General features: G+C 40.0%; 1 protein-coding gene across 1 annotated transcript; it reads right to left on the bottom strand.

Annotated features, from left to right (window-relative positions):
• Positions 1–6,403: 6,403 nt before the first annotated feature.
• LOC124091377 (CCHC-type zinc finger nucleic acid binding protein-like) lies at positions 6,404–11,410 on the bottom strand. The gene is made up of 2 exons (XM_058578665.1): positions 10,671–11,410; positions 6,404–7,249 (listed from the first exon to the last, which is right to left on the bottom strand). Exon 1 carries the CDS (start codon positions 11,270–11,272, stop codon positions 10,733–10,735), a length of 540 nt encoding a protein of 179 aa, XP_058434648.1. The 5' UTR covers positions 11,273–11,410; the 3' UTR covers positions 6,404–7,249; positions 10,671–10,732.
• Between the last annotated feature and the right edge of the window lie 4,385 nt (positions 11,411–15,795).

Genomic DNA, 15,795 nt, shown 5'->3' with positions numbered 1-15,795 from the left:
GCAGAGGGCAATCAGGGCTGGGAATCGCTTGTGCTTTTTTGCCAAGGCACCAAGAACACGATCATCCAAGAGAACTGGGGAGCTCTGGTGAACCCTGGAAGGAAAGACAGAGATGCTGAAGCCCTGAGGCCAAGTTAGTTAGGAGGATTTCATAAATTTCCCTTTGGGGGAGGGGATGTTGTTTACTGTGGGTTGAATCCAAAGGCTTTCTACCACAGAGCCATAAGCCTAGTCCTTTTTATTTTGAGATAGACTGTCGCACCATAGGCAACCAGAGTAATGTCTTTGGATTTGCAGAAGTCCAGCAGGTTCCTCTGGTTGTGATAAACATGACATTCTACTTGCAGTTAGACAAGGTAGAAGGTATCTGGTTCTATGTTAATGTGAAAACAAAATTGCAAATAGAAGAAACTAAATTTTTAAAAAATTCAATTTGGACATGATGTTGTGCCATAAATCAAGAATTTGATCAAAGACTCACAGAACAAGTTTGACAGATATTTGGTCAATATTCGGCAGGTGACATTTGGGTAAATTTATTCATAAAAAGAAAAAGAAAAAAACAGATTCCAGAACTCAAGGAGCTTAGAATAATTCCCCCCAACCACAGTCTCTATAAACAAGTCCCAATTTGAACCAGTCAATGTGGGACAAAGGGACCTGACCTGAATATCTCCCCTCTGCAGGGCAGTAACATGCATAGTGGAGACTCGAAAAATCTGAAGAAAAACATTAGTGCCAGTCAACACTCAAGAGGTGAACCTGGAAAGAACTCTTAAAACTTCCATGGTACACCCAACAAGACTGGAAATCAAGATGGGCATGCCATGCCCCTTCTCTCTGTGAAGATTCGCTCTCTTTGTTGGGAGTTTCACCTTTTTGCTTTCTAATCACCCCATGTCTGCTGCTCTGAGCAACATGTCTGGTGCCGTTCCAGTGTGATGCAAAATGCAGTACAAGTGGAACTTCAAACCCATGCATCCATTCTGGAAAGCAGTATGGAGATTCCTCAAAAAAATAAGAATGGAACCATCATTTGACACTGATATATGGCTTCTTCGTATATATGCAAATGAGTGTAAATAAAATAAAAGGTGACAGAAGCAAGGTGCAGAGGCAGAATGGCAGAAAGGCTCCTTGTCCAAGCTGCCAGTTTTATTTATATCAATAGGTTACATTGGGTCACTGACATCAATAGTACATTATTGTCCATGTGTCACTAGGCAGGTTACAGAGTTAGCAACATTATGCAGCTTATTAGTCAATTACATGCTTTAGTTTAAATGTGCAATGTTAGGGGCTTTGTGTAGCTCTCAAGAAAGTCCATTGTTACTGTTCTGTGGACAGATTCTGGCACAGCAGAGCTTGGTAAAATATTGTGGTTGTCTAACAAGAGAGTTTCTTTGTACCTGAGATCAAGGTCTAGGCTGATAAGACTCTAGCACAGAACTCCTCATTAAGGGCATTGCTACAAAAGCTAGGCATCCGTGTCCTTGCACAGCTAGGCATTATGTGCCTTTGCAGAGAAAATTTCCCAGCTGCTAGGCATCCTGTACTTTTGTACAGAAACTTTCCTAGCCACCAAGTATGCTACAGCCATGAAGTCATCAGAGACCCCAATCCCAAACACACAACCCTTACAAAGGAGCTCAAATTAGCATACTGCAATGTTGCAGCCACATCAGTGTTTATAGTAGCTAAATTAACAATAGCTAAACTATGGAACCAAACTAGGTGCCCTTCATAGATGAATGGATAAAGAAAATGTGGTATATCTGCACAAAGGAATATTACTCAGACATAAATAGGAATGAATTTATGACATATGTCAGTAAATGGATGGATCTGGAAACTATCGTGCTAAGTAAAATAAGCAGTTCCAATAAACCAAAGGTCAAATGTTCTGATATTTGGATGCTAACACATACAGGGGGGAAAGGAAAGGAAGAATAGAACTTCAGAGGATTAGACAACGGGGAATGAAGAAAAGGGAAGGGGAAAAGGAATGGGAAAATCAGTGGAATGAATCTGACTTAACTTTACTATATTCATATGTGAATACATCAAAATGAATCTCTACATCATGTACATGTACAAGCCTGGGATCCTAATTAGGAAAAGATATACTCTATGTTTGTATAAGCATGTCAAAATAGACTCTGCTGTCGTGTATAACTAACTAAAAAGAACAATTTAAAAAATCAGATTAAAACCTTTCTCTTCTTGGTGACAGGGATAGAACTGAGGGCACTGTGGAAAGGATAAGTGTCACTCATCCCACCAGGGTTCAAAGACAAAATGTCCTGAGGAGGAGGAAGCCCTGCTTGGCAAAGCAGTGTGAGGGAGGGAGGTGCTGTGGTTCAGCCTGTCAATGCTGGACCCTCCCCATAGACATTTCTCAATAAGGACATTTTTCTCGAATGCACTCTCCAGGTATTCTTTTGGTCTTTTGGCAACCTATGCCACTGCCCTGACACAACTGGACTATGAACATGGCTACAGAATACACAAATAAACTCCACTGTCTGTACCCTTTAGGGACCCTTAGTATCCTTGTGCATTATAATAATGTAAAAAATAAAAGTTTACAGATGTCAGCCAAGGGTAGGATTAATAATAGGCTCTTGAACAAAGAGCAATGTGCTATGTGACCTCTGGCTCTCTGAATGTATGTCTACACAACAGAACTAAACACTTGCTGGAAATACATTCACACACACACACACACACACATGTTTATATATATTCAAAGGATATAGACTTACAAATAAGAAATTATATTCTTCTTGTAAGGGATTGTTCACATAAGCATCAGTCCTTAAAGCTAAATCAGTCTCTTTTGTGCAAAATATATTGAGTGTAAATGGCAATTACTGCATAGTCTACAAAATTTGGAAGAAGATTTGAGAGTTTATTTGTTGAATATTAAAAAGGCAAATCAAACTGCTCTTTTCTGATTTAAAATTATCAGAAATTTCTTTTTCCAGGAAATCAAAATGAATGTGATTCTGTTCCTATTGCCCTCTGCTGATTCTACACCTGAATTTCTCAGGTATAAGGGCACGTGGAGTAACACTTGCACCCTTCATGAGACTTTGCCCTACAATCTACCAAGTCCTGGCATGGGTCTTCACAATTGCTCTCTGGATGTTTCCTTAACTCTTGCAGAAGCAAAAAGTTCAAATTCAAACTTCAGAGAACTTGACCCCTGTCAAATAATTGAGTGGTCACAGGGTGATATTTGAATACAAAATTCTTTCTAGTCTAGTGAACTTAGCTCACTCCACTTCAGAGGTTCATCTGTCAATATAACACACATGAATGATAACCAATAATTCACAAATACCCTTGTTAGGTTCCAGCTTGACTTATCAGAATGTTATATTATACATTCATATAAATTTACCACAGTTGAGAGCACATGGAAAATTCTACTCAGCTCAGGTCCACCGTTTTCTGTGAGATGCTGAAGGCTACCTCAGAGCAGAAAGGAAGGAATCCTCATCATTTATCTGTGCTTCTCATCTTCTGTACCTTTTGCTACACAGACATCTCTGGATCTTGCCTTTTGGGAAGGAAAAAAGATTTTCTGAAGTATGGAAATAAACACAAACCAGTACTAATTCAAACCGAGTGCTGACATTCATCTTTTCCTAACGTGCTTGAATAGATTGAAATCAGACAATGATGTAGAGCAATGTCTAACCATTGTCTCTCCTGTGCATGGAATAACTCTAGCCTGAAGAAAGAGAGTATATGTGAGTCCTTCAGAGTCACATAAGGAGAAGTAACTTGACAACCTAGATTGGATTCCATTTATCTTGTGTCTACTTTCTTATGAACTCTCAACCCAACCCCTTACTATTACCTCTTGATGTTTATAGTTGCCAAAGCCCAGCCCAGGAATGAAGTGACCATCATTGAGCTCCACATACTGATGTTTGGAATTCATTGCTTTTCACTCCTTTACCAACTCTCTAGGACAAACATGCCTATAATGAGAAGTAATCACTCTGCTTCTATTGTCATGGCCCAATGTGAGAGAGGCAGGTGCAGTCTGTTTGGCCTGTCACTGCTGGACCCTCCCCATAAGCATTTCTCAATAAGGACTTTTGCCTATATGGAGTCTCCAGGTATTTTCTCTGGTCTTTTGGTAACCTATCTCACTGCCCTGGCACAACAGGACTATGAACATGACTAAAGAATGCATAGATAAACTGCAATGTTCATGCCATTTAGGGACTTTCATCATCTTTGTGTGTTATTAAAAACTGAAAAATCAAAGATCCCAGTTGACATGCAGGGGTCAGATTGATAACAGACTCTTGAACAAAGAGCAACATGCTGTGTAACCTCTGGCCCACACCTGTATCTATATATGACAAATCTAAACACTGGCTGGAAAAATATGTATAGTGTGAGGATATAGATTTACAAAAAAGAAAATGTACTCATGTGGTAAAGGATTATTCACATTAGTGTGAGCCCTTAAAAGTTAATTCACACTCTTTTGTGGAAGATATAATAAGAGTGAAAATGGCAATTATTTCATGGTCTACAATGGTTGGATAATGATTTGAAAGTTCATTTGTTAAAGAATAAAAAGGTAAATCAAACACACTCTTTTCTCTTCTTAAAATTTTCAGAAGATTTCTTTTTCATGAAATCAGACTGAATGTGATCCTGGGTCCTACCATCCTCTGTTGATACCAGCCCTGAATTTCCTAGGTGTAAGAGCACGTGAAATACAGCTGAAGCCCTAGTGGTCCACTTTATGCCACTTTGCCCTACAATGTAAAAATGTCCTCTCACTTCTCTTACAATTGCTCTCTGGATTTTTCCTTGTGTCATGCAGAAGAAAAATGCTTTATCCAAAGTTCAGGGTACTAATCGCTTATCACATAATTAAGTATCCAGAGTACAAAATTAGTTCCACTCTAGTGAACTTAGCTCACTCCTTTTCAGATTGTCAATACAGCACACATAAACAATGACCAATAATTGAAAATATCTTTCTTATGTGCCACTTGATTTCTCAGGATGTTATATTATACATTCAGCTAAATTTCCTGCAGTTGAGAGCACATGAGAAAATCTATTCAGCCAAGGTGCTGCATTTTCTGTGAGATGCTGAAGACTTCCTTACAGTGGAAAGGAAGTTACCCCCATCATTTATTCTGTGCTTCTCAACTCAAGCACCTTTTGCTACACAGATTTTTGTGGCTCTTGATTTCTTGGAAGAAAAAAAATTGCAAAGTATAGAAATAGAGAAACAAGTCCCAGTGAAAACCAATTGCTAAAATCCATCATTTTAGCAAATTGGTAAATACTCAGTAGGGGACCACACCAATCAGTGATTATCCAATTCTATTTTCTGTCTAAATGTATCCAATATTGTATAGGAGGATTGAGATTAAAAGAATATTCCATATGTGAGAAGAGAATTGGAACCAGTTCTCTTATTTCATATGGAAAAAAATTAAATGATCTACTACACAGTAATAAAAGTAAGTTTGTTTTTAATAAAATTCTCCTTACAATATTATCATGCATTATGATAAGAGATGGAACCATATTGACCATTTGTTTATCTGGAAACCTATCATCCCTCCTCTTTTTTATTTTCATTGGTTCTGATTTGGGAATTTTTTTTTCTCATGATGAAGCCCCTTCTTGATCATAATTATGAGAAATGATGAATGAATCATGCACCATGCACACAAAGAATTTTTAGAAAAGGATTATGGAACAATTATTGAAGCCTCATAAAATTAACCAAATGTTAAAAGGAAAAAGAGGTATCCTCTTTAATTTTCTCACTGGTAAAAATGTTTCCCATAACTTTTCTACCAAGTCCCAAGAGGATGCAGTACTGACAAGTGTGCAGTAACGTCTGCACTCACTGTGACATTCTGCTCAGGGAAATACAAATGATTACAGTCACAGGAAGTCAGTATGCACTAGGTAACCAGAGACTAAATTAAAGTTCATTATATAGCTTTAATCTGTTAGGTGAATTTGAGAAAACCATTAATATGCATGATGCAAAATGTAGACACTTTATATGATTTATGACCTTGTTCAACATTATCCCAAAAAGAAAAAAAATGGAAAAATCTTATATTAATATAAATTTTGGAATACCTGTGTAAATATTGATGCACTGATAAGGTGGAATATTTGATGAAATTAAAAAATCTAAAATAAATGTTTATTAATATAAACTATCAAATATAGGAATAAGGGCTTTAAATTAAGTTAAAAGAGCAGGGAATATATTATAATCAACAACATAATAAGTGTATAAAATATGCATATTACTAAAGGAAAGACTACAAACTATAAGTACTCATTCTCTTTGTTTTTTTTTTTGTTTGTTTGTTTGTTTTTTTTTTTAGTCAAATTCCCCTTCCTCCTCCACCTTTATTGGAATAGTTTAAAATTACATTTTTCTATTTTTTTTTCTAGGACTTCAGTTGCTTTTTCCATCTGACTTTTAAAAACTGATTACAGCAAATGAAACACAGTTGTCTAAGTGATATAGTATACAAAAATAACATCTTGATTTCTGTGAAAATGCATTTCTCTGCAATTCCTGAATAACTCCAAATTATGCTAACTCTCGAGCATCGATGTTGACTCTGGGTTTTTTGAGATTTCGTCTTTGAAAAAAAAACAATGTGTTCTAAACCTTTGCGGTCACCATCTGTAGGTCCAGCAGCAGCAGATGCTGCAGAGAAGCTGTTTCCTGTTTTTAGGCTTTTATCCCGGGTGCTCTCGCCTTAGCCATCCACACACACTTTCGTCTTATTTTGTTTACTCCCACTTAACTGTATGTTGCGTGAGGGCCTGATACAGATGTTACTTGATGTTATTTAATAGCTACTGAGGTCAGGCAATCCACGGCCATCATTATGCTAAAATTAAAGTTACTTATGGAAGTTCCAAGACACTTCCAGAATTGGTTTACCTCCTACATGGGAACGTATCCAAGAAGCCCAGAGCGGGCTTACTGGTCGGACTCAACTCTTCCCATTCATCAATCCCTATTCACCAGTGGCGTGGAAAGGGGGTTCTTTAACAAAGCATTATACATAACACCTCTACCAAACTAAACATAAACTTTTTTTTTGTAGTTAAATGCAGAAAGTCTTTTTTTTTTTTTTCCACCCCTTTCCTCCTTTTACACGGCAAGTAAAGCTCACTGGCCTGGGAGTAGCCTCTATCTGCCAACCTTTGGCCAGTGAATGTCGCGACCCCTTGCCCGCAAGGAATACGCAACTCGAGAATCTTCTTTCAACAGTTTATTCAGGTCCCTGGATATTTCTTCTTCTCTCTCTCGGATGCCCCTCCCAGCCTTAATAAAGCATCCCAAGCCCCAATGCAAAGCTGCCGCGTGGAGCTTTCTCACAGGGTGGTGAAAAATCATGTGCCAACTTTCCCAGATAAGAAGTTGTTTGTCACAGACCACAGCGGAGCCAGCGCCATCTTGTAATGGCGACCATAGTCTGCAGAAACGGCAGAAGCGGCTCACCACAGTTCCCCCTTTTCTGTTTTCTTAAAACAATACAGGCGAGAGTAGAGGTCCTATCCCACTGTGCAGAAGTGGCTGCATAGTATGACTCAGTCCTAAGGAGGGCCCTTCCCCAGATCTGAGGCCATATCAGCCGACGCCTTTTTTCGTGGGGCGGGGCGTGAACGCGTCTAACCCGCATGCAATAGGACATGCTCTCCTTGAGGTCCACGTCAAGGATCACTCAAGTGCAGTGCCTTGCCTCGCATCCTGTATCGTGACGATGGTGGACGAAGGGGGATAGCTGAGGCTGAACTGCGACTGTTTATAATGACAAACAAGTTGACAGCACCCTGAAAGAAAGGCACGAACTTCAAGGCGATAGAAAAGCACTAGTGTGGAAACCCACCTGCGTGCAATGGCAGTAAGACCGGCAGAGTGCAAGGGCTTTCCAAAACTAAGAGAATAACAAGGAAAGTCATGTCGATCCCAGTGCAATGTTATAATAACTTGGGGTGTAACGACCATGACAAAGGTTTTCTGCTTAAGATGCGCAAGCCAGACTTGAGGTGAGTTGCCATTTTCTAAAGCTGCAAGAGCTTGTATGATCATAGCCTTTTCTTGTGCATGGCGAGTTTTAAGGCGACAGAGAAGCCACAAACAAAGTACAACACTGAAGCAACACATTGCACCAAAAATGCCTACTCCCACCCACTCTTTGAATAAGGAAAAAGCAGAAGATATCCAATCGGTGAATTGACCCAAAGTCACGGGATCGACACGGGTACTGTTCAAGACAGCTATCTGGGTTAGTTGAGACTGGATCATGTTTTCTGCTTCCATGGACCAGGTTCCGGATGAATATTCTCCGATGATGCGGGAGGCATTTCTGGAATTATTAAATCTGACAGAGGTTATACATAAATGTGCACGTTGATCAATACAACCCAAATGTACTAGGTCAGACAATTCCTCAACTTGAGCTTGAAGCAGATCTATCCTTTGATTAGCAGCTAGAATCCCAGATAAAGTGTGTTGATTAATTCTACTTTGAGATTCAAGTATGGTGGATGTTTGTTGAATAACCTGATTAATAGTGGCAGCAGTTTGTACCTGGCTGGCCATGGCTACTCCAGCTGTAACTGCTGCAGCAGCAGATACCGCCACAGCTGTCACTATGGCTGCCGTAATTCCAAAATCTCTACGGGCTCTAATCAGTTCAACAATAGGAAATGACTCTGGATCTGAAGTAACCAGGATCGGGACAAAGGTTGGAAATTTCATAACCATTGCCGTAGTCCAGGAGCCATTCCAACACTCAGACAAGTAGCAAGTAACATTAGAACAATTAAGCATCCCCTGTAATGTAACATTAGCCAAAAGAAACAGGAACGGAGATTGGAGACAGACTGCTGCGGAGGGTAATGTAGCATTAGATAATTGTGAATTATTTGCAGAAATTTTAAGCCTCCTACCTCGCTCCGAGTCTTGGGTACTGCCAGAAACATTAAACAGCCAACTTTGGACTCCTAATATTTCCCTGGGGAAACACAAGCGCGGACTAGACTAGCCCAATCTGAGGGAGTCATGCAAAATCTAGTAAGTCCCTCCACCTGAGTGAGAGTGAAAGCGGCATCTATGCCATAAGTGCGGACAGATTCTGCCAAGGTTTTAATTATCTTAAAGTCTAAAGGCTCATGATATCTTCCCCTGTTATTGTCCTGAAATACAGGGTATGCAAGTCCCATATCTGTATTAACTGTCCTCCAAACTTGTGCATGAAAAGATCTCCCGGAACCTTGGCTCCCCCCCACATACGGAGGTGGGGCAATCGGCACCATATCTTCTTCTAGATATTCTACCTCCTCCTCCTCAGAGTTTTGTTGACCAATGTTAACTCCCTTCCCCTTCTTACAGTAGGCCTGCGTGCCCTGTGTCTCCTTTTTCTTCTTTTTCATTTTTATCTTATGTAGTTGTTGTAACAATATATCAAGGTCCTCAGAACTCTCTGAGTCGCTTGTGTTCTCAGGCGTTTTTAATTCGGTCAAGTCTGGGTAGAGCCTTCTCCTATTTTTATCTTCAGGCTCTTTTGCCTTCTCACTACTGTTACTTTTAATACTCTCTGCCACTTCACTACATGATCCTTCAGATTTTTCCTCATGCAGCTGCTCAAGAATAGCTTGACCCTCACTCACAGCTTCCTGGCATTTACCATCTGTTATACATCCTCTAACTAACTTCCAAAGTGGTATAATGCCACCCTGCAAGGTACCTTGCTCATGAGCAAAATCTAGATCTTTCCCTAATTTGTCCCAGCTGGGAACCGTAAGACTCCCTGAAAAAGCAAACCAAGGAGCCGCTATATCAGCTTCTCTTAAAAACATCTGCAAAGTACTCTGCTTTATCTTAAGTCCTTTTGAATGTAACAACCCATCTAGGGCCAACAAAATTGGACTTGAAGAAGCAACGCCCATAATGTTTTTAGAGCTATAAAGAAAGTGAAAGTACAAAAGTCCCCGCTCTCTTCCTTTTACAGGGGAGCGTTCCGTTCTATGAATTCCCCGCTCTCTTCCTTTTACAGGGGAGCGTCCATGTCGTCACAACAACAAAAGAAGCACAAAAAACAAAAGCGAAATGACACAACAAAAGAAACACAGAAAACAAAAGCGAAAGTACACAGTGCAGCTGCAATAAAATGTAAGGCTCTCTCTGTGTTTACAGAGGAGCTACCCCGCTTTGGTCGCGGATCCCACTTACCAGGGACTAACCCCGCTTTGATCGCGGATCCCACTTATCTGGGACTAACCGGTGCACCACCCCTGACTGCTGAAAGTTCTGGTTCCCGGGTTTCGGCACCACTTGTCGCGACCCCTTGCCCGCAAGGAATACGCAACTCGAGAATCTTCTTTCAACAGTTTATTCAGGTCCCTGGATATTTCTTCTTCTCTCTCTCGGATGCCCCTCCCAGCCTTAATAAAGCATCCCAAGCCCCAATGCAAAGCTGCCGCGTGGAGCTTTCTCACAGGGTGGTGAAAAATCATGTGCCAACTTTCCCAGATAAGAAGTTGTTTGTCACAGACCACAGCGGAGCCAGCGCCATCTTGTAATGGCGACCATAGTCTGCAGAAACGGCAGAAGTGGCTCACCACAAGTGAAGAGGATTCAGAGAAAATAATACAACCATCAATCAGAAAAAGGAGGGGCGACAAAGGAAAATAATTAGGCTGTGGCCTCAATTGTGCATTCCCATGCAAGATGCCCTGACTCGCCACAGCGGTAACAATTGACTTCACTTGTCTTGCTGCAGTTGATGGCTACATGACCAGTCTCACCACACCTATAGCACTTCACTTTGGTGCAGTCTTTCTGAATGTGTCCGAACTCTCCACAAGAATAGCACTTCTGCTCGTCCGCGTGGTCACAGTCACGAGCCAGGTGGCCTGGTTTGCCACAGTTGTAGCAGCACTGCTCTCGCTCTCTCTTGGGCTCCTTGCAGTCCTTGGCGATGTGGCCACCTCTGCCGCAGTTATAGCAGGCTTCAGCATCCTCCTGAAGGTCACAATCCTTGGCCAGATGACCAGACTCACCACAGCCGTAACAGATGTCTGGAAGAGATGAGGAAACAAACTGGAAACCTCTATCCGAGGTAAAACCACCTCTGCCGCGGCTTCTCATTCCACGACCGCGGCCTCCCCCGGTTGGGCACTCCCGGGCCCAGTGGCCAGATCGTCCACACTTGAAACACTCGTTGCTGCTCATGGCTGCAGGTAGATCTCTCGGCGTCGGAGCGGGCCCGCGGGCAGCGGAGACTCGGGACGCAGGCCCTGAGAAGGCGGCTCGCCAGGCAGCGGCTGTTTATTTTCAGGGTCCTTGCCTGCGCCCAGTACTCATTTTCTTTGAATAGTGAGAATAGGCTGGATCTCCTACATGCATTTTAATCACCTGACTTTTTTGTCACGATCATAATTTGAAAACAGTGATTCATTGTATATATATAAAAGTTCTGCCTGTAACACAGATCCGATTTTCTTGTGGTTTTGGTTTTATTAAGATAAGCCCTTTCTCATTCACCCATTATTTGAGAAAATGAACTAACTCCACACAGAATTTAAAAGGACAGTTGAGCATCTATCAAATTTTGATCCTCACAGAAAGCATCAAAGGTGAAAATTGAAAAAAAATAGCATTCTCATTTGCAAAATGTATTCTGAATCTTCTTATTTTGCTTTCTAATAAAAATGTCCATTGTTGATGAATGTGCAATCCTGAAAAGTGTGCACTAAAATGGTGCCAATTCATGTTGCTTAGTGAAGGAAAATTAACTGAGAGCTCTAGGACATTATTTTGCAAAATGCAACAGAAGCATAAGGTCTTTCTGAAAAGAGGGTTCTGAGTGATTGCTAAATATTCAGTTTGTTTTTCAGTTCGCTACAATTAACATTTCACTTTTGTATTCTAAGAAAACTATTTACTTATACAAGGTGAGAAGCTCTGACCCTGAAAATTGAAGAGAAAGGAATTTCCTGGCAGAAAACCAGCCTTCGCTCAAAGTGCTTTTGCTCAGTACCACAAACCTCACTGGTTTGTCTGTTATGATTCCATTTACTATTAAAATTCTGCCTTGCAAACTTGGAATATGGTCTCTCCTGACTTTACCTGGGTTGTAATACCTGGACATTGTCACAAGCACTCGTCTCTCTGAGATCAGAATGTTCTTTGGCACTGATCCTAGTCTATAGCTGGTCTACTTGGACATGGTACCATGTGCCCAAGACTCTACCTTGCTGTCCTGGAAATAGAACCACAAACCTTTGCTCCACATTCACCGAACCTCGCTAGTCAATGACTCACCAACATCTGCGGTCAACTCTGTTTCTTTATACAATCTTGGGTTTTTTTTTTTTTTCATTTTTGTTTTTGAGGAGTTGCAGGCAAATTTGAATCACAGAAAAAATGAAATGGCAAGAATACAGAAATAAAATGTTATGGCCATATGTAAATATCTGTTATATAAGGAGTTTATAACAGTCATAAACAATTCTTGGATCTTCAAATGAAAAATTCTAAAGAGGTCTTCTGTGTCTAAAATATCTGGCCATTCCTGCATTGAGAGATATTTTACTCCATCCTGGAACAAACCTCTGTGATATTAAACCTGAGAACTAAAAGATTAGTTCCTATATTATATGAATATATTTGCATCCATAAATCAGGTGAGAAGTGAGCCCAGCTCTTTCTTTTTTTATAAGTAATTATATTGAGATCATGGTATCTTTGATAATGTTTGGCAGATATTAAAAGAAGAATCAGAAATCTCACAGTTGATAGCTAATATCTTGGGTGGTCTCTCTGGTCACCAGTCCCAGATACCACTCTTCCCAAATTCTCTGATCCATTGAGGTTGTCCTGCTGTGCACATCCATGATGATCAACACAGCTGCTTAACAAGGGCTCCAAGGGGAAAACAGATGACTCCTACCTTGGGATTTCAACGTCTAACTGGGAATATACAAAAACAAATTATTAACTCAGGCTTATCACAATTTGTCTGAAATGGTAGGACAGGTGTCATGTTATGACTATTCTGCAGAAAAATCTGAAAGTAGCAGGCTTTTTTTATTATTCTCCATACTATAGAAGTTTTCTGTCAGAAATGTAAATATCCAACAATACGAAAATATTAAGTTTATGAAAGCTAATAACTCCAAGTGAGAACCATGCTTGACATTACACAGATCAATAACCAAAAAGGCACAAGCTACTTTTATTTTTGTTGTGTAAGGTGTTGAAGAGTGTAATATTGAAAATTGCTGAGTTGTGATGTTTTCAGTTCAGTTGTAAGAAATAGAAAATTTAACTCAACTTCTTTGAAAGTTTGAGGAAATTGATGCAGATCGCTAATTTGGAGGCAATAAACAATTGGTTTCCTAATGATTCTATTAGGAATATTGATATAATATATAGGTATTTTGGGAAAGTGTAGTACTAGGTCATTTATTGAAGATCTTTCTGCTTTTTTTCATAGAGACCTTCAATATCTATATCATGAGGTCTAGAAACACAAATCTTCCATGTCAGACTCCAAGTGGAAACCACGTCTGTAAAACTGCAATCCTCTCTGGCAGCCATCAACTTGACTCTGTTACCTTACCCACTTCTTGGTACACTCCTTTCATTCTCTTAGTTTAAATTTCTGCCCTAGATATGTGACATCACCTGTCCTTCTTCATGCAAACACCATAAGCTCCACAGTTGTTTGGCTTTTTCCTAAGAATTTCTATTCATGCCTAGAGTATACTTGAGGTAACCTAGGTAAAATCTTAACTGTAACCATGCCATGTTAAGCAGGTTGCTTGCTCTGTAGCTTCTACTATGTTTCCATGCATCAATTTGTGACACATCTGAATTACAACAGTCATTGGGTCTCTCTTCTTTCCTCTGAGAAGTTCCCATACAACCTGAAGTGTTAACATTGTGTTAAATAATATTCATCTATTGAAGGACACCTAGGTTGGCTCCACAGTCTAGCTATTGTGATTTTAGGTGCTAATAAACATTGATGTGGCTGTGTCACTATAGTATGCTGATTTTTAAGTCCTTTGGGTATAAACCAAAGAGTGAGATAGCTGGGCGATATGGTGGTTCCATTCCCAGTTTTCTGTGGAGTCTCTATACTGCTTTCCATAGTGATTGCACCAATTTGCTGTCCCACCAGCAATGTATGAGTGTACCTTTTTCACCACATCCTCACCAACATTTATTGTTGCCTGTATTCTTGATAATTGCCATTCTGACAGGAATGAGAGAAAATCTTAGAGGAGTTTTGATTTGCATTTACATTTCTCTAATTGCTGAGATGTTCAGCACTTTTTTCATTTATTTGTTGGATTTCTTCTTCTGTGAAGTGTCTGTTCAGTTCCTTAGCCCATTTATTGATTGGGTTAAGAAAATGTGGTATATAATATTCCTCAATGGAATATTACTCAGCTTTAAAGAAGAGTGAAATTATGGCATTTTCCAGTAAATGATTGGAGCTGGAGAATATCATGCTAAGCGAAATAAGCCAATCCCACAAAACAAAAGGCCAAATGTTTTCTCTAATATGCGGATTCTAATTCACAACAAAGCCGGGAGCACTAGGGAAGAATAGTGTTACCTTAGATTAGGTAGGGGGAGTGATGGCAGGGGAGGTTAGGGGATGTGAGGACAGGAAAGTTAGAAGAATGAAACAGACATCATTATTGTATGTGTATATGTGACTACATGACCCATATGATTCTGCAATATGTATACTCAGAAAAATAATAAATTATATTCCATCTATGTATGATATATCAAAGTGCATAAATGCATTCTACTATTATCTATAACTCTTCAAAACAAATTTTAAAAATTAAGAAAACCAAATAATAGAGTAAATGAAAGTTCGGAAAACTCCTCTCACTCTCTACGTTTCTCCTATAACAGACCTACTGCTGGGTGAGGCCTGATCTGTTCACCTATTGATCTGTCCTTGTACCAACTATCTGGGAGAAACATGTCTATAATAAGAACTAATCATTTCATGGTTATTTATATAGACATATTCACTTAAACCTAAGTCTTCCACCAAAAGACTCATACACATTTGGTTGAAATAAAACTTAAGCTATCACAAGATTTAAAGTTTCCCAAGCAATTCAAAGTCTAGGCAACACTGGAAAAAAAATGAAACCTAAATAAATCATTGCTCTTTCATTATGACTTCAGTGACTGAGATGGTGGTCTCTCCAACATCTCTTTCACCCAGATTATTTGTGAGTCAGTCATGTTAATTCCATTGGCATTAACATGTGCTCACTGTTTCAAAGGGAGCATGAACAAGTCCTAGTCAATGCCACATGAGATGGATCCTGCTAGGGGCTTCTCTGCAAGTATCCCTCTGGTGTAAGAAGGCAATTTTAATAAGAGCTGGCTCCTTTTCCTAAATTGGATATTGTGCTGCTGTGCTGGGTGCTCTGCTCCCAGCCTAAAGATGTCAACACACAGAAGAGGGAAGGGCCAGGAGTAGATTGGAGAACTTCTAGACTCATATGAACCATATCCATAGCTTATTCTTCCTCTGGCCTTTTTGTTGTGGGAGTAAACCTGTCTAAGAGATATGGTATGTTTGCTGCACTGTGAGAAACAAGTCACCTCTCTGATCTGCTGAGGTGTGTTGTCTAATTTCAGCAACTGTTTTTGAGGTTACACTGCATGCCAAGGCAAGGTGTCTTAGAGATGATAAGCACAGCCTCGCTAAC

Source organism: Marmota monax, unplaced genomic scaffold, assembly GCF_021218885.2.
Source record: "Marmota monax isolate L192 unplaced genomic scaffold, Marmota_monax_Labrador192_F-V1.1 WCK01_AAM20220418_F8-fsc00072, whole genome shotgun sequence".
Taxonomy (NCBI): domain Eukaryota; kingdom Metazoa; phylum Chordata; class Mammalia; order Rodentia; family Sciuridae; genus Marmota; species Marmota monax.
Note: the sequence above shows the minus strand (reverse complement) of the source record. Positions and strands in the feature narration are given on the sequence as shown.